At 37.7% G+C, this 18,285-nt stretch overlaps 2 protein-coding genes across 9 annotated transcripts in view; one reads left to right on the top strand and one right to left on the bottom strand.

The window, feature by feature from the left end:
* Positions 1-126: 126 nt before the first annotated feature.
* Positions 127-4,902, bottom strand: GSKIP (GSK3B interacting protein). Of its 6 annotated transcripts, none has more exons than XM_027882582.1 (3): positions 4,038-4,140; positions 2,647-2,905; positions 127-2,035 (listed from the first exon to the last, which is right to left on the bottom strand). In XM_027882582.1, exons 2-3 carry the CDS (start codon positions 2,902-2,904, stop codon positions 1,874-1,876), a joined length of 420 nt encoding a protein of 139 aa, XP_027738383.1. In that variant the 5' UTR covers position 2,905; positions 4,038-4,140; the 3' UTR covers positions 127-1,873. The 6 variants fall into 6 exon arrangements, with proteins under 6 accessions (XP_027738383.1, XP_027738386.1, XP_027738387.1 ...); XM_027882585.1 differs by having other exon boundaries at positions 4,095-4,117; XM_027882586.1 differs by having other exon boundaries at positions 4,034-4,054.
* Positions 4,650-18,285, top strand: part of ATG2B (autophagy related 2B) — a 48,691-nt gene continuing 35,055 nt past the window's right edge. For all 3 annotated transcript variants that reach the window (XM_027882579.1, XM_027882578.1, XM_027882577.1), the window contains exons 1-8: positions 4,650-4,887; positions 8,369-8,531; positions 10,385-10,537; positions 11,511-11,613; positions 12,950-13,112; positions 13,587-13,766; positions 16,990-17,086; positions 18,017-18,199. In XM_027882579.1, coding sequence (XP_027738380.1) covers positions 4,726-4,887; positions 8,369-8,531; positions 10,385-10,537; positions 11,511-11,613; positions 12,950-13,112; positions 13,587-13,766; positions 16,990-17,086; positions 18,017-18,199 — 1,204 coding nt within the window. In that variant the 5' untranslated portion in view covers positions 4,650-4,725. The remainder of the gene's footprint in view (positions 4,888-8,368; positions 8,532-10,384; positions 10,538-11,510; positions 11,614-12,949; positions 13,113-13,586; positions 13,767-16,989; positions 17,087-18,016; positions 18,200-18,285) is intronic.

Raw genomic sequence — 18,285 nt, 5'->3', positions numbered from 1 at the left:
CAGCCAGCGTTTTCCAAATACTTGACACCTATTTGATATTTAAGATTTTTCTAAGGGCATGATGACTTCAGTTGTTCGCTCCCCCCTTTCCAGTAGCTCCATCCCCCACAAGAAAACTACAACACACTGGTACATTTGTTTAATTCTTTAGTCAATGAAATTGAACAAGTAAATTAGTTGCAAGGAAAAATATTCAAATATAAATTTGCTAAAGTACATTCTCCTCACAGAGGACTAACCACGTGCCACAGACCTGTGTGCAAAAAAGAGCCTATGAACAATTTTTGGAGCATGGAAGCATACCCTAGGGCAGAGGACAAGTATCAGAAGTTTCAACACAAAAAGATAATAATCACAAAATTAAGCTCTTGAAAACAGAAGCAAAAATTACAGTTGTCTTTTCAGTCACAGTTGTACATCATTAACCCAAAGCCATCACAAAAGCTCTACTAGGATTCTCTCATCAATATGACTGACCCATAGCAGGCAGAAGTCAGCATAGCTCTACTGAAATCACTGGAATCTGTGAGAACTGATATACCTCTAAATGTGGCTCCAAAAAAGCTACTGCATGTACTTGACATAAAAGCATAGAAGAATAATGGCAGGATTGTTTAAATAAAGATACACAAATATAGAATAATAGAAGAATACAAAAAGTATGAACATCACAGAACATCGTTTCAACTGCACAGGCATTTCTACCCAACTGTAATTTTTAAAAAGTCTATGATTCAGTACATACTTGAAAAGTTATAGCAGAACAATATATTTATAAAGAGAAGTGTACCAGTTTTCAAGTAGAAAATACAAGTTATATCTTCCAGTTTGTATTAGTCTTAGCAAATTTCATACAGCCTTTGGTTTCAAACCAATACAATGCAATCATCATTACAGTGCTTACTCAGTATTCATTAGGAGAGGATGCTGTACAATTGAGGGAGAAAATGTGAAAATTGGGAATACCAAAGTATCGTATTATAGAAAGTAAAGGCTGAAGCAAAAATATTCTTGGGTATATCCTGTACATCATGTAAACACACATTCAAAATAGTAAACAGGCTAAAATGCCTTCCGAGCCTCCTAAAGAGTTGCAATATAGCATACATGTACATATATATAGCATATATAACATCATCTTTAGGAAATGTGTAGCCCATTAAATCTGTGCTTAATCATTTGCGATTCAGACAATACATTCATACATTAATAGTATATCTCGTATTATTTGGAGCTTGCTAGTTGCCATAGGCAAGGGCAGACCAATTAATGCTGAGCCTTGCTTTTAACTCAGATACTGCCACTCTATAAGCAACGTTCAACTGTTAAAAAATCATCTTTCTTGTTACCAAAGCTGAGAATTTTCAGATTTATGTACAGCAAATCAAGCTGAAATTCTTTGCAGAACAGTAGTTTTCCCAACTATTTTTCATTAATCAGGTACAGCAAGTAGTGAGCTTCTATTTTAAAAAGCAGATATGAAAATTTTCAGTAAGCACACAAAAAATTACTACTTGTATATATAACATTCAGCCTCTATTTTTTTTTTTTTTAGTTTTGAACAGTAACACTTTGAAAAGACCAAAGTTTTTGAACATTGTAAGATGCAATTTACTTGCTCACAACAAAAAGTAAAATTAAGAATTTTTTATGTTACTTATCAAAGTGGCTTTTAACAATATTGTGACATATGCAAATCCACGGTAGCAAAATGCTATATACTTGTAAGAACATATAGGTGTTATATAATAATATACTAGCATGAATTAGGCCTTAATGCAAGAAATGAAGCTTAAGATGTCTGTAAGGAAGATCTCAGTGCTTCATACTAAGAATTCTTTCTGGCACTAAACCTTCCTTATATCTGGGCAAATCATGACTGACTTTCTTTTTTCAAAGCTTCTAGTCTTTGTAGTAATGCATTTCCAAACACCTCTCGATATGCAGGGCTGAGAGAGTCCAATAAGGAATAGACAGTTTCATGGTATGGAGTTTGCAGTCTGTCATCAGTCTGATCAAAATCATAAGCTACTACCTGCAACAAAGAAATGGGTTGTTAAATTTCTGTGGTTATGATCACCTTGCAACAAGTATTACAACATTTAACTTTGCCAGTCACGGTAGTACAGTAATGTGAGAACAAGAGATACTGGATTTAAATCACAGTCTGTGCTTTCTACTATGGAGCTTAATAATAATACAGTATTTAAGACAATTTCAAATACCTTTTGTACAAAACTCAGAATATTAGCAAAATATATCATTATGGTTTTTGTCCACATGTTTGCACAAAAAATACAAATGGTGCAAAATGGAATTGTATGGATGCTGCATTATTGAGTGCTGCTTTGGGTACCTGAGAAAACCAAAGACTGACACACCTATAATAAACTGCTACTTCAATCTTCACCATTTTGTGTCTCAGATAAATGACTGTTTTTTTATTAATACCACTTCTTGCTTTGTTGGAAGTAACTAGTTAAAGTTCCCTCTTCTAGGAGAAAACATGTAGAACAGGTTTCATAAAAGTACAAACATAATATGTATGCTTTTTTGATGTCAGTGAAGTATTTTTCTAGGCACCTCTTGAACATGTTCATTGTTCAAAACAAAAAAGCTTAAGAAATTATAAATAAATTAGTTTACCCTGAGTCCCGCTTCAGTGAGCTCCAGGCAGTACCTGTTCCTTTCCCTGGTTTCCACATTGATATAAGCCACATCCTCTGCACAGGGAAGGGTTTTTGAGACAAACATGTTGCTGACAGCGAACAAAACATCATTCACAACAGCTTCGGCTTCAAGTCTCATATCTTTCACCTCTGTTCCTTCAAAGTCTGTATAATCAGAATCCTCTTCAAATCCTGTATTATTGGGCAACTCCATAGGATTGCAATCAGTCTCCATTCTGTATATGGAAACATTTATTTGAGGTTTATTACACCATTACACTCAATATTTATTAAGACCATAAAACACAAGATACATTTTAAGTAGACATATTTAACATTCCAAAAAACCCGCAAATTATGAAATCTCAATGAGAGTCTAGAGAATTCAAACCCAAGATGTTGAGGACAAGTGCTGAAGAAGGTTACATGAGCAAATAGAAGCAATATCAGTTTCACTGAAGTTAGTTTTTCTTAGGCAAGTTAACTAGCATTCTGTTGTATAAGACTGTTATGACTCAGCAGTCATTAATTCTGCCCTTTGTTCATCCAGAATGCAGAAGGAAGACAAGTCATGCCTCGAAAAACTGAAATCATAGAATCATAGAATCATAGAATAGATTGGGTTGGAAAAGACCTCCAAGATCATCAAGTCCAACCCCTGATCCAACTCCAATTACTATATCATGGCACTAAGGGCCACATCCAATCTCTGCTTAAAAACCTCCAGGGATGGTGAATCCACCACCTCTCTGGGTAGGCTGTTCCAATGCTTAATTACCCTCTCTGTAAAGAATTTCTTCCTAATCAATAGCTGTAGAAAATAAAAACCTACTGTTGGTGAACTTAAGGAAGGCTTAAAAATGTCTGTGACCTAAATGGGTTATCGGTGACTAAAAAGACATTAACGGGAGCTTTTTGTTTACAGTCACTAAAGACTAATGCTCTTGGTCATATTTCACGCACAGCTGTCGGTGAATTTCAGAGACATGAGCTTCTGCTCTTTGTGAGCAAGAGGTATCAAGAAGGGTCAGACACAGCGATTACCGCAGTGGCCTCTCACGTACCAGTGTGGCCGTGAGGCCTCAGCTGACACCCGCAGGGAATCTGCCTGGAGCAGCAAGGAAAGAGCCCCTTGGGAGGCTGCCCCGAGAGTTCTGATAGCCGAGCCCTGCAGCAAGGAGGGCATGGGGGCTGCCAATCACCGATCCGCAACACGCCAGTCACTCACTCCACGAGACTCATCACATCCTGCCAAACCCCACCTCGGACCTACAAACAAATTCCCAAGACTCTGAAAGCAACAGGGGCTCTGGACACCGAGCCGCGCAGCCTCCCGCGCCCACGGACCGCGCCCCGGAGCGCACCCACCAGCGCCGGCAGGCGGCCGAGGCCCCGCCGCCCGGCCCCGCACGGCTCCGGACGCGCCCGCCGCTCCGCTCTGCTCCGCCCTGCTCTGCGCAGCGCCCGCCCCGCCGCTCCCCGGGCCGCTCCCGCACAGGCGGCCCCGGCGCCACCGCCGGCGCGACTCCTCCGGACTCACCGCCCCCTCCGCGGCCGCTTCCGCCCCCGCCTCCTCCGCTCCCGACGCCACTTCCCGCACGTCACGGAGCGGCTGTCGGCTGGGGCAGCCGGGAGGCAGGAGACAAACAGCCCCGATCGGCCTGGCCGCCCTCGCTGGCGGCGCGGAGCTGACGCGAGGGGCGCTGCCCACCCTCCCACCGGACCGCGGCCCCTTCCCCGCTCCCCGCAGCGCGGCTGCGGCGGCCCCTCCGCTCCCGCGGCCGCCGAGAAGATGGCGGCGGTGTCCGAGTGAGGATGGAGCCGCCTGTCAGCGTCTCCTCGCCCTGAGGGCGGGCAGTGCCGCCCGGCCGGGCCGTGAGAGGCGGCGGGGGCGCTGCCCGGCAGCGGAACCCCCGCGGTAGCCCGCGCCGAGGGGCGAGGCCGGGCCTGGCGGCTCCTGCTCGCCTCCCTCGGACCTCCTCTCTCCCCCCGGCCCCGGCCCCGGCCCCGGCCCCGTCCCGCCGCCCGGCCCCGCGGCCCTCGGCGCGCCGCCGCCATGCCGTGGCCTTTCTCGGAGTCCATCAAGAAGAGAGCCTGCAGGTACCTGCTGCAGAGGTACCTGGGCCACTTCTTGCAGGAGAAGCTCAGCTTGGAACAGCTCAGCCTGGATCTCTACCAGGGCACCGGCTCCTTGACGCAGGTCCCTCTGGATAAGTGGGTAAGAGACGCCGGCGCTTCACCCCCTCGGCTTCTGCTGCGTCTGAGGGACCAGCTGATTCCCTGCCCCCGGCTGCCACCCACTTTATTTTCAATACCCAACCTACTTTATGTAAAAAGTTACAGCCATGATTAGCATTTCATCCAGGGAACTCTTCGCTGATGTGCTAGCATTTAGAAAAAGAAAAATCTGGGCATTTGCTACAGATAATGTTTTTCTAGCCATGCTTTGATTGCAAATTTTTTAACATGAGAAAGGAAACAAAAACTAAAAGAAGGCAATAGCTGCTGGTATTTCAGGGAGAAGGAGTTAGTGTAGCCCAAACTACTAGAATTCAGTGATGTACTTACTGAGGGGCATGTTTGCTGGCTGTTAGAGATGGTAAAAACATAAAGTAGTCTCTGTGGCATCTATGCTTTTTCTTCATCCTAGAGACATCATGGTTCTTAATAATTGTGTTATGTTGAGCTTAGTCCATGAAGATCTCTAAAAACTGTCCCCTAGCCTCGCAGTAGTGAAAGTACTGGTTGACAAATGGAAAGCTGGTTTTAGCTGGAGTTTAGCAGGTGGGCTGTCACCCTTTGAACTAGCTGAGAATTTTATTTTTCAGTCCTGCCATACACGCTTTTGTATAGGTATGTGCCTGTGCACACGTATGCGCAGTTCCAGCCTACTGTAGACACAGACCATAGGATTACTGTGTTTGTAATAATTTGTAAAGTTCCTTGGTTTAGTTGCCAATGTTACTGAATTCTACCTGTCAGTCAAGTGTCTGTTGTGAGGAGCCTTAAGCACTGCAGTGAGTCAGTCGTTGACTACCAGGGTAGAGTGGATCATGAGCTAGGTACTTTGGTTTACTAAGTTTTTCCAAAACACATTTTTACTAGACTACATACTGGTATTAGGCCGTGCTGGATACATTTTCAAATAGTTGTGAATTTATGATGTTTTCAAGTAATGCTTTTCCAGGTGTTTGTGTGAAAATGTGTTGTAAAACGGTAGGAGACAGACATTTGCAGAAATGCTCAATGTTACCAGTGTTGGTTGTTTGCTTGTTCGTTCATTTCTTTTTTAGCTGTGTCTGCAGCTTGTTTTCTGTGGCAGGCTTACAGTAAGGCTGGTCGCTTTAATTGAATTGTTATGCCCTCTAGTGGATATGGAGCACTCGATGCGAGTCAAAGTGATATTATTTAAAATGTAAATACTTTGTAACAGCAGCAGTTACGGGCCAGTACTAAACAAGCAGTTCGTTATGTATACACAGTGATTAAATGAATATACAGTAATGCTTAGGTGATCTTCCCCGTTTGTGGATCAGCATTTTTCGTTCCACTCGTAAACAATGACATGTTTGAGGTTCCTTGCACGTGACTTTCTCATGTATGACAGATTGCAAAAACAGATGTCGCGGAAGTACTACACCTCTTTTTTCCCCCTAGTCATTGGAACCTATTTTCTCAATGAATCACCACGATGGCTGCATTTTTACATGGTATCCATTTTTGTGGATACTTCTGTTCATCTGAGCGCTGTAGATACTTCAGCCAACATTGTATGTGTTTACAGATTGTAAAGATATGTAGAAATAGCTAGGGCTATTAGTGTTTGCCTTTTGGGACCTGGACTGTTTAGAAAAATCAAAATGTAATACATAATGTTTGTGACTGAATTTTAGTATACATCAAATGGCACTTTTTCTGCTGGTGTTACTGTGATTTCTATCCGGAGACTTCTGGTCAGTTATGTGCAAACAAGTCCTGACATAAAGGCTGTGGTTCAGTTTTAAAATTTCACTTGAAAGGCTCTAATTGCTGCTTTCTATGAACAACTGGCCTATTTATGAAGCAATTTAGCTCAGGAATGCTTCATTTTTTTTTGCTTTTAGATAGTAAATTGCAATTTTAAAATAATAAGCAATGCACTGAAATACTCTTATTTTCATCACCATCTATATTGGTATAAAAATCACATCTCAGTCAGATTTATTCAAAATACAGTAGCTAGCTTACTTCCTGCTATAGAAAGTACTTTACAAAGGTTTGAATGATTAAAATGAACCTGTGATATTTTAAAATACAGTTTTCATTTCAGATTTTGTTTTTACTTATCTCATGCTGTTACCACATGTATAATTCTTATGTTTAAGTTCAATTATATTTGAACTTTTATATTTGAGTTCAAAATATAATTTTTATGTCACTGAATCTTAACTGATTATTTGATTCCTAAATAACTTTGTGGTAGGACTGTTCAGGTTCTGTTTCTTTAAAGTTGGTGTCTTTTCCTGCTGCTTAAGTGGACTTTGGAACAGAAACTAGAAAAGCTGAACATGCAAGGCAAACAAGATTCCAAAAGCAAAGTTATTAAGCATAAGCAGAGCAACAAGTTAACATAATGGGAAACTTGCACCTGGAGACATGAGAATGAAAAATGTAATTTCCTGAAAACTTATTTTGTTTATTTTTAAATTTTTCTATATAATTGGAACATTTTAAATATGATTAAAATGGAAAACAACTTTTAAATCCTTCCAAAAGTTTTGATGTTGAATTTATGCATTTTCTCAGGTAAAATCAGCGGCCTTGTTCAACACAGGAAGGTCAAAACCACACTTTTTCTTGCCTGTTGAAGATTATGTCATATTATTACAACCACAGTCTTTAGTAGGGTCTTGTTTATGTTGGAAAGTTGCACTTACCAAATTTGGTATGTGATTTAGATTTTTTTTTGTTTCATTAAAGCAGACTAGGTAGTTCTTGTTCCATAACTTCAGTTTCAACTACATTTTTGAAGCAAGGCACAAACAGGGACTCATGGTTTTTTTTAACGTACATGCAAAGAATATGTTTGGTCTATATGGATGTAATGAAACCTATATAATGCAACAAGGGAGTTTTTTTGAGGATTGTGGAAGACTTAAAAATCTGAATTTACTACTTCAGAGCTGGTACAATACCAAGGGCAACTTGATTGTAGCATTTTACTATAAAGATATGATATAGAAATGACAAGTGTGTTACACAGCAAGAGGTGATTGTTTGGTTCCACTGATTCAGTGTCACAGAGAAATTGAAAATGAACATTACACTGAAGATACATGCTATGAAATACTCCTGTCACTAAGAGTTTAGGTACTTTTTCTACTTTTACTGTCAGCCTGTTTTCAGTTTTTTCAAGTACTGCCAAAGAAAGAATAGATTTACTTTTTTTGGTACTGTAGTATTTATAAGAGGAAGTTGGAAGACGTTTTTTGTATAGTGCAAAAATACAGATTATGCAGTTACCACAGAGAAATCTGTGTTATGCTGAAAGCTAGGTAATTCATGTGAAACATATTGTAGTGGAATTGAGATACTTGAAAGTGACTATTTTTTGTCTTTCTGACTATAATTCATTTTCTGGTGGTCTCAAAGTGTTTTATTAGTTAGATGCATTATGGAGACGATTTAAAAAAAATTTTTTTTTTTTTATTCTCTTTTAGTGTCTTAATGAGATCCTGGAGTCTGCAGATGCACCTCTGGAAGTCACAGATGGATTTATCCAATCAATTTCTTTATCTGTTCCATGGGGATCATTGCTACAGGATAACTGTGCGTTAGAAGTAAAAGGATTAGAGATGGTCTTCAGGCCGAGACCAAGACTTGGTAGGCTTATTTTTTCATTTTAGAAAAGGAGATTCTTTACAGTTTTTCAGAGTCAAAAGGCTACCTTTGCTTTACTCAGTCCTTGCCTTATTTAAAATGCCATTTAGTTTACATACATTAATGTTAGAGAATGTAATAAAGAGAAGAAACCATCAAGTATTCATCCATAGGTTTTCAACTCAATTAGTTGTTGTTCTGATAAATAACTTAAAATGCTCCTACTGTTGTATCTCTTCCAAGCTGTTTCAGACCTATTGAAATGAAAGTAGTACTATGTGGAAAGGAGTTTTAATTAGCTAGGGTGTCGTATGCCATATGCTGTTAATCAGCATTGGTAGCTGGCAGTAGGGTAACACCATAGTATAAGACCATGAAGAGGGGTTACAGAGAGGTTCTGGATTTCTTTGGCTACTTTAGGGTAAAAGATGCGTCTTCTTGTGTGTTTGGAGAACAACTAATGTAATTTAATTGCTATCACAGTCTTAATTATTGACTTTTAAGTACTCTAAATACTTATCTTTCTGTAATCTAATCCTGAGAGGATTGGCTGATTTCTTCTAACTTGTCTGTATCCAGATGAATCTAACTGATATGGTGATAAATTTTCACTTGTCACCAAACCTCCATAAATTCTGCTAAGATGTGTTGTTATAGCATGTGTGGAACACTTAGTATGTGAAAATTGTTGTTTGGTTGTCTGAGGATTTTAGTTTGTATTCCTTTTTATAGTGTGGAAAAGATGGAATAAAATATTTCTTTAAATATGTCATGAAGAAGAGAAAAGCCTGCATTAAACCTAACCTATTTTTCATCTGTTGCAGGTTACCTTAAGTAACTTACTTGCATGTATATACTCTGAATTTCATCCTTAGTTGTTTAACTGGAATTAAGTTTTGAGCTATCTTACTTTCTGATGAAGGATTACTGCTTTAAAAGAATGATGGCATTAGAGGGAAACTTTTAATTTATTCACTTGCATCCATTTAGTTCTCTTCCATGCACAGTGCTTTATAATAGAATAAACAGTGTAGAAAACTCCCCACAGAGCTGGTTTTATCACACTTCTATAGCCACATGAATGTTTCCAGGCCTGAATGCTGGGCTGAAGTGTTTTGCCCATTTAACATGTTTGCATTTGTGCTAGTTTTACTTTTTTCTGCCTGAACTAGAGTGTTTTAGTTGAATTTTATTAACTTTCCTAACCTAGTTTTATAGTATTTGCTCACAATAGGCTTGGTATTACCTGGCAGGAATGAACTGTCAATTAAATAATCTGGCTGATGAAAACTTGTTCAGCTTAATACTTGCCATTCTCTCTGATTTTATGATGTTCTATTTACTATGTCAGGTCTATGTTAGTCATTTAAAATGTTTTCTAATATGCTAAGATAATATCTTAAACCTCGTTTAGTCTTTCTTCATGTAGGATATGTTCCAGATGGAATAAGAAACCTTGAAATAATTCTTAAAAATAGGACTTACTTAATTTTGCCAATTTTGCCCACAAAAGCATACCAATATGGTAAAAGAACTCCAGAAGTTATTCACTTAAACCAGTGCTGAAGATTGATTATGTTGTTGATTACTTGTTTTCATCTTATTTATATTGAGTCTTAAAATACCAGAATCCTACCAATGCAATCTAAGTAGATTAAAATAATTTTTCCTACCAAAGCAATCTAAGTAGATTAAAATAATTTTAAAGTAGTAAAGTCTATAAAGGGAGTTTATAAGTAAATTTGTTTTTAAGTATGACTTCTCATTAAATTGTTGAAATTCTTTCCTGTGCCAAATGTCTTTATAGTTTCATAATGTTCACAGTCAGATTTATCAAGACTTCTTTTACTCCACAGCATCTGGTTCTGAGCCTATGTATTGGTCAAGTTTTATGACCAGTAGTATGCAGCTTGCAAAAGAGTGTCTTAGCCAAAAACTGACAGATGAACAAGGAGAAGGGTCCCAGCCTTTTGAAGGACTTGAGAAATTTGCAGAAACTATTGAAACAGGTATGAATTAATTACTGAAATTTGAATTAACATCTGAGGTTAAATCAGTTTATGTTATGTCTTGTTTTTACAAAATGGCAACTCAATTGCCATAACTTATCTGACAAATTTCCATTTGTTAGCATTACCTGTAAAATTTAGAGAGGAAGGGATGTTGTTTTTGAAGCAGGGAAAAATTGCCCTATTTACTTACTAAAATATTGTATACTTTGTTCAGTGGACAGAATGAGCCCTGATTCAGGGCAAGTTGGTGTTTGTTTTCACCAGAACAAATCCAGTTAAATCTGCTCCTGAGTGATTGGTGAGATGCCTTAGTTTTGGAGATGTCAGTTTAATTCATCAGACAGGCTTAGATTGTTAGTAGTGATGCTGTGGAGGGAGAAATGGAGAATGTTTTTTCAGCTGTTTTTATGGAAAGCTGACCTGTTATGATATATCATGCCACCGTAATCACACCGCGTTGATAGAAGAACTTCAGAAATCCTGTTTTTTGTTGGAGGTGGTTTTTTTTTAAATGGAAGAAACTAAGGCCTTATGACCACATTATGTGGTGGAGAACTTAGCGCTGAAAAGTGTGAGCTAAGGGAAGTGTCCAGTCTAGAAATGGAATTACTGAGCAGTTTGGTGCTGCCCAAGGTTCAGGAGTTCAGCCATGGTGCACAGTGAAGCAGATGCTTTCTTTGAGGATCATCCACACTGAGCTACAGAACAACTTGGTTTGGGCTGTCACTTGCTCTAATATCCAAGCTTTAAAGACCACTTATACGCTATGGATGTACATACTGGACATTTATTAGGAGTTACCATTGTCTCTTGGTGTCTTGTTACACTGTAAAACTTAATTGATTATTTATACTAAAATAAATGCTGAGAACTTAAACAAAATGAAAGACCATTTAATAGGGTTAATTATAAAAGTATTTGTTCAGTAACTTAATTGCCTACATTGTATTTTTTTGTTTTCTCTTTAAAGTTTTAAGAAGAGTGAAAGTTACCTTTTTAGATACTGTTTTGCGACTAGAACATGTGCCAGAGAACTCTAAAAGTGGAACTGCACTTGAAGTCAGAATTGAAAGGTAAACAATTTTTTCTTTAATCTGTGGATTTTTTTTCCTAAGGCACTTTTTGCCATTTCTTGTGTGCATGAATGAAACATATTCTACGTGGTTTTAGTATACAGTTAGACACTAGCTCTTGAGTACCTCTTCTATAATGCCAGTGAGCATTTTCTCCACTCAGTTTCCACTGAACATCTTGACACTAAGGGTATTTACCATCGAATTAGAAGAGTTCTGGGTTATTTTCCCAAATAAAAGTTTTCATCAACTTCCACAGTTAATGAGTATAATTTCTCAGATGTTCAACAGTCTTATATTGGTGGCAAATCAAGCCATCTCTTCAGTTTAGAAAATGCACCAACCCCTTTGAATAAGACACTTCAGATCTTTTCAGAAAGAAAGGTACACTCCTGGGGAAAAAAAACCCCAAAACATCAAGAGTTTAGGTCCTTTATGAAGTTTCAAAAGAGCCCATGTGACTTCTGTAATTATTTTGAACTTAGAATATTCTATACCTTCCTAAAGTAGATCTTTTTTAACCTATAGGAGAGTGTAATCATACTCTTTCGCAAAGTACCAAATAAAACTGATGCTTATTGAGAGTTGCTAACAAAGTATATTTGGTTTTAAACGTTTGTAAGCTTCTGGTTGTTATGCTCAGTTCAGGAGAGATTAATAATCAGCTGTGATTATTTTTCTACTGGAAGTCCATTTCCAGACCAAACCTTCTTTTCTGTAATTTAAAAAGTATATTGAAATGAACTGTTAAATAACATGTTGTTTTGATGTTTGATAGATTTTACTTCTGGAAAAGTTTGTATATATTTACACTGCAAATACCATCGTGTATAGTCTTACACCTTTGAAGAGCTGACTGTTTATACTGTCTCTTTTAAGAAATTTTACAAGATTCGAGCTTATTCTTCAACTTTCATTTTGACAGAATGTTACTTTCAAGTAGTGCTATTAGACAACAGAGAAGTATTAGATGGCAGAGTTTTAAAAAGTTCAGATTCTGAAGCAAGAATTGTGTGTGTCCTAATCGGAAGATAAGTTTAGAAGCATTGTTTAGACTCCTTCACCTTGTGGCCAGATTAGATGTAGGGACTAAGGTAATACACTGGGGTATGTTTGCAGTGGAAGCATGTCTCAATTTTCCTGTGGTGTTCCATAGAAAATTTTTAAGGTTTTCACACATTCCCTGAGAGTGGTGGATTTTCCTTTCGTGACAGTGAATGGCACTGTAAATAGTATGAAGAGAGAGGTCATGTACAAACTTAAAGGTTAAGGAGCCCAGTAGAAGTAACAATTTATAGGTACACACCATCTTTATTTCCTTTCTTTTGTCTCCCAGAACTATGTACTGTGATGAAACTGCAGATGAGTGCTCTGGTATTAATGTACATCAGCCCACAGCTTTTGCTCACAAGTTACTGCAGCTCTCAGGTGTCTCTTTCTTCTGGGATGAGTTTCCTGCATCAGCAAAGTCCTCCCCAGTGTGCTCAGCTACACAGCTGGTAAAATTAAATATATGAGGGTGTAAATTGATGAAAGAATATATTGTTACACTAATATATTAGATTAATTCTAAAGGATACAAGAGTTGAACTTTTACTTGAATCTGTGTTTGATAAGTTTTATAATCAATTGCTGTTGATTTTGAGAAGGGGGAAGGAAATGGAGTCATTAGGATTGAGTAAATTTTAACATATTGTGCTGGAATGTTGTTGCAACTTTAAAAAGTTTCACTCTTCTATGGAAACTTGCTCCTCTTTTTTGCAAAGGCCTAAGGCTTCACATTTTACATGCTTTATTTTTTTCGCAGTTATCAATACATAATTTCAATGCCATTGTCATATTTATAGTTGTTGTAAAATGATTGTTTGTGTGATATTCTTATTTGAAATGCTTCTGGTTTTTTTTTTTTTTTTTGTTTTGTTTGTTTTAAGAAATGAGGTACATTCTTATTCTTTTCTCTGTAACATTTTAAGGCAACTGAACCAAAGCTTTCACCTAGCTGGAATCCAAAAATCATTTATGAGCCACATCCCCAATTAACAAGAAACTTGCCAGAAATTACTCCTTCTGACCCTGTACAGATCTGTAAGCTGATTGGTAGAATGGAGTTGAGCCTAACATTAAAGCAGAATGAAGTACTTCCTGGAGCTAAGGTTAGTCATGCTTTCCTGGTCTTTAACTAAATTAATAGTTCTGTAGAATTTTTTTTTTTTTTTCCTACTACATCCAGAAATTGGTAAGATTCTTAAGGGAACAGAATGCATTTAGTTTTCTTGTATATTCTTTATATTCAAACTGAAATCCATTAAAGGGGAATTTCTGTATGTTAGAGACTGAATTTAAGCGTTCAACAAAACAAGTAGATGTGGCACTTCGATATGGTTTAGTGGGCAGGGTGGTATTCAGTTGAAGGTTGGTCTTGATGATCTTGAAGGTCTATTCCAACCTTATTGATTCTCTGATTCCATTCTATGAATTTATATATTTGAGTTACTTCTGAGAAAATTGTTTTGTTTTTGTGAAACTCCTGCTACTGTTCATTTGTCCTGTTTTCTTGTAGCACTGTGACTGATTTGCCTATAACTGTGTGGAATGTGTAACTGGTGGTTGACTAAAATCACTTTGATTTTAAAAGGGTATAATTCACTTTAACAATTACAAGTAAAGTGTAAATGATTAATTAGGTTAAATAATTTCAGAATTGGAGCATTATAAAACTAACGAACATTTCTATTAGTGAATTTTTGTATTAAAATCTACAGTAAATCAAATAATAATGCCATAATGAAATGTACACATTTATATTTATATAAATATAGTATTTATTTTACATAAATATGCAGGAAGCAAAGAAGTTGAAAATAAAGCCCTATTTTCCTAAAAAAGTGTGAGTATATAAGTAAAGTTGTGTAGATATATTCCCCTTGTCTCCAAATTTAAAACCGACTATTGACCTGTCTTGTATACCATACTGTATTTCATAGAAAGCATAAAGTTTCTACTGGAGTAGAAAAGTTTTTTTATGTCCAGCAATTTCTAGTCAATGTTTAACTTTTCTTGTTAATTCAGTTAAGAAGAGACCTTGAAAAGATAAATATCATTTTGTTTGGTGTGAAGTAGAAAAATACTGGCTATTTCAGAAGCATGAATAGTTAAAGCAATTAACACCCTTAAATTAATTGATATCCAGATGTTGCTGAGGATTTTCCACTTTTATATCATTAGATGTATTTTAATATAGCTAGCAGAAAAATGTCAAGGGCACAGTTGAGAGTAAATTTTGTTTTATACAAAATGTTCGAGGCCTAGCATCGATCTCTGCAAGTTGATCTCAAGTGCAGGTAAAATGCTATTAAATTAAATAAGAGTAACATCTGAACTAGTGAATGGGTGTAATACGACATGACAAAATTGAAGAAGGAACTGATTTTTGATTTATCAGGTAGAGTTCATGCAGATTGCAAAGAACATAGATACAGTATATTGCTTTTTTTTTTTTTACTCTGGAAACTGAATTATGTTACAATAGACATTTCAAGCATGTAAAATACAAAGTACACTTCGTAACTTCATGTCAAGTACACTCATTTCAGTAGTGTTATTTTCTTACAACTTTCCAAAGGATGAAAAAAAATAGGAAACAGTATGATAATTTCTTTTTTCCACTTAGGTAAATATTCCTTTAAGGTCTTTATGAGCAAAAGTATATTTTTATACAACTGCATTCAGTTGCATGCCTGTTTGTTTTGTTTGGTTGTTTTCCCCCTCTCCCCACCTTCCCCGCAGTGAGTGTGGTGGCTTGACCTTGGCTGGCTGTCATACACCTATCCACCTGTTCTCACTGACACTTCTCAACTGGACAGGGGGAGAGAATGTGGTGAAAAAGCTCATAGATGGAGATAAAGACAGGGATAGCATTTAGCAGTTACTGCCATAGGCACAGCAGACTCAGCTTAGGGGAAATTAATTGACTTTATTGCCAAGTAGAATGGAGTTGAATGCTGAGAAACAAACTAAACTAGCTTTCCCTCACCTGTTTTTCTACCCAGGCTCAACTTTGCTTCATCATTCCCAACTCCTACCTCCTCACTGCCTTAAGCAGTGCAGGGACGATGGGGAATTGAGGGGTTGCAGTCAGTTCATAACAGTTCCTCTCTGCTGCTCCTTCCTCCTCACTCTTTTTTCCTGCTGCAGTATGGGTCTCTCGTGTTGCAGTCCTTCACAAACTGCTTCAGTGTGGGTCCTATCCATGGGCTACAGTCCAGCAGGATAAACTTGCTCCCATGTGGGTTCTCCATGAACGATGGTTCCTGATGTGAGAACCTGTTCCTATGTGGGTTCTTCTCCATCAGCTGAGCTCCTCTAGGAACCTGCTCCAGTGTGGGCTCACCACAGGCTTCCTCCAGGGCACATCTGTCTGCTGCAGAGTGGGATCTTCCATGAGCTGCAGTGTAGATTTCTGTGATCTCTTCCAGAGGCTCTGGCAGCTGAAGCACCTGCTTCCCCTCTTTCTACCCTTACCTTGGTGTTTGTAGGATTGTTTCTCTTGCAGGTTTTTTTCCTCACTGCCCATGCAACATTTTGCCCTTCCTTAAATACCTTTCCGAGGAGTCACCACTAGCTTTGCTGGTAGGCTCAGCTGTGTCCTGAGGTGCATCCATTACAGGACTGGCTGGAACCAGCTCTAGGCAGACCCTGACCTCTTGGCCCTGCAGCAAAACCTCACTGCCAATACCTTGTCACACCCAATACAATGAGTAATAATCACAAATGGACCAGTGTCTGGGAGTACAGGATTCTTGAATTGAAAAATAAATCCATGCAAGTCTTTTAAGATGGTTTTAGCTTGGTTTGCTTTCTAAAGCTAAGTGGCTTGCTCTGTTGCGTACCATCTCAAAACAGTTAGACTTCTGTAAACATCCCACTTGTCATGAAGAAAGTATGTGAATTTATTAATTTGTATACTAAAGAGGAGTCCTGAAGAGAACCATTGCAGTTTTAAGGTCTATTTCAGAAGCTGCTAGTGTCAATATTTTATAATTAGTACATAATAACTAACTTTATATAGTTGATTATTTCTGGAATTATTACAAGAAAAAAATATTAGCAGATTAATGAAATTCTTAAGGCTTTCTATTCTGAGACTGTGTATTTATTTTAACCTAGTAGTGACACATTTGCATTTATCCTGCCGAGCTACAGATTGGAAGTCATACACAATTAAATTTCAAGGTGTTGTGTAGAAAATGAAGATATTGCTGGAATGGCTGTATTTACATCAAAAACGTCAAAAATCTGTTATCAAAATAGTCGATTCAAGACTTAAAAAAAAAATTCCTTCAATGTTCTTGAAAGTCTTCTTTCTTTTCTTTTTAGTTGGATATAGATGGACAAATAGACTCTGTACATCTATTTCTGTCACCAAGACAGGTGCATCTTCTCTTGGACATGGTAGCAGCTGTTGCTGGACCAGGCAAGTGAACATTCTGTAAAATTTAAATATGTATTGTATTGAGCAAAAAGTGAACTTTGCTAGATAAATGAATTTCCTCAGTGGAAACAAAATTTGTGGTAAATTATTATGAATGTTTATCTGATATTAGCAAAATGTTTTGTAGCTGCTCTGTATTAGGCCTATGACCAATTTATTGATTTCAGTTGCAAATTGTACATGCTAGTAATGAAAAAAATAACAAATAAGGCTGAACAAGTATTATGTAATAGGACAAGAGGTGAGAAAATTCTAGGTGGGGAAAATCAGGAGACCAAACCAATTGTGGTTCTTGTAGTGCTGTTTCATGAGAGGAGCTTAGCTTCCCTGTTCTGTGCTTCAGTGACAGGCACAGAAAACATAGAGCAGACAGTAACTGAGTCTGTTTGTCCATATTGGTGAAGAATTAACAGCGGTGTTTCATCTACTGCGTTGGAAGGACAAGGGTGTTTTGGTTTGTTCCCCCATCTACCTCATGTAACACACTTATTAGGGTAGGTAGTTAATATTTTCAAAAAGATTTCCCAAACCTGAAATTTTAAAAATTCCTTCATAGTAAAACCTTTAAGAGGTTGTGACCTTAGTCCCTAAAGCTGACTGAAAAATGTATGCTAGTATTATATGTGACTTGCATATATGAACTTAAGATATTTTCTTCAGCCTTGAAGTTAATGAATGCTGGGGAGAGAGTAGTCTGTTCTGGACAGGTAAAATCTTCAGACCAACAAAATTCACATAATACACATCTGATGTACAATAGACGTGTTTGTGTATATGTGTATATCTACAGATGCGTATATATATATATACAGCAACAGTTAATTTTGAGATTAAATTTTTGAATTTTCTTAGGGATACTCTTAAGGAAATTACAGTGGGCATTTGTCCTTTTTTTTTTTTTTTTGAATGCAGAGAGTCTAAACAGGATAGAATTATCAAATAAAGATAGGAAGAACCGACCAATGCAACAGGAGGACGAGTACCGGATTCAGATGGAGTTGAAACGTTATTTAAGAAAAGAGTCTTTGTCGGCAGGAGCATCATCTGAACAAAGTTTCTATGAGACAGAGAGTGCCAGAACACCTTCTAGTCGTGGCAAGTATAAAAGATGATGCAACATAGCAAATAATCAGTTGTTAAGATTGTTTAAATTTACTGTTCATCTTTCAATCTTACCAACT

The sequence above is a fragment of the Empidonax traillii genome, unplaced genomic scaffold, assembly GCF_003031625.1.
Source record: "Empidonax traillii isolate 1590-97213 ecotype Southwest subspecies unplaced genomic scaffold, ASM303162v1 scaffold107:size1083646, whole genome shotgun sequence".
Classification (NCBI taxonomy): domain Eukaryota; kingdom Metazoa; phylum Chordata; class Aves; order Passeriformes; family Tyrannidae; genus Empidonax; species Empidonax traillii.
This window is presented reverse-complemented; position numbering and strand designations above follow the sequence as displayed.

Coding starts and splice junctions, on each gene's coding strand:
- GSKIP (XM_027882583.1), bottom strand. CDS start 2,904: ATGGAGACTGATTGCAATCCTATGGAGTTGCCCAATAATACAGGATTT. Junction 2,036..2,646: donor TCACTGAAGCGGGACTCAGG/GTAAACTAATTT, acceptor TCTTTGTTGCAG/GTAGTAGCTTATGATTTTGA.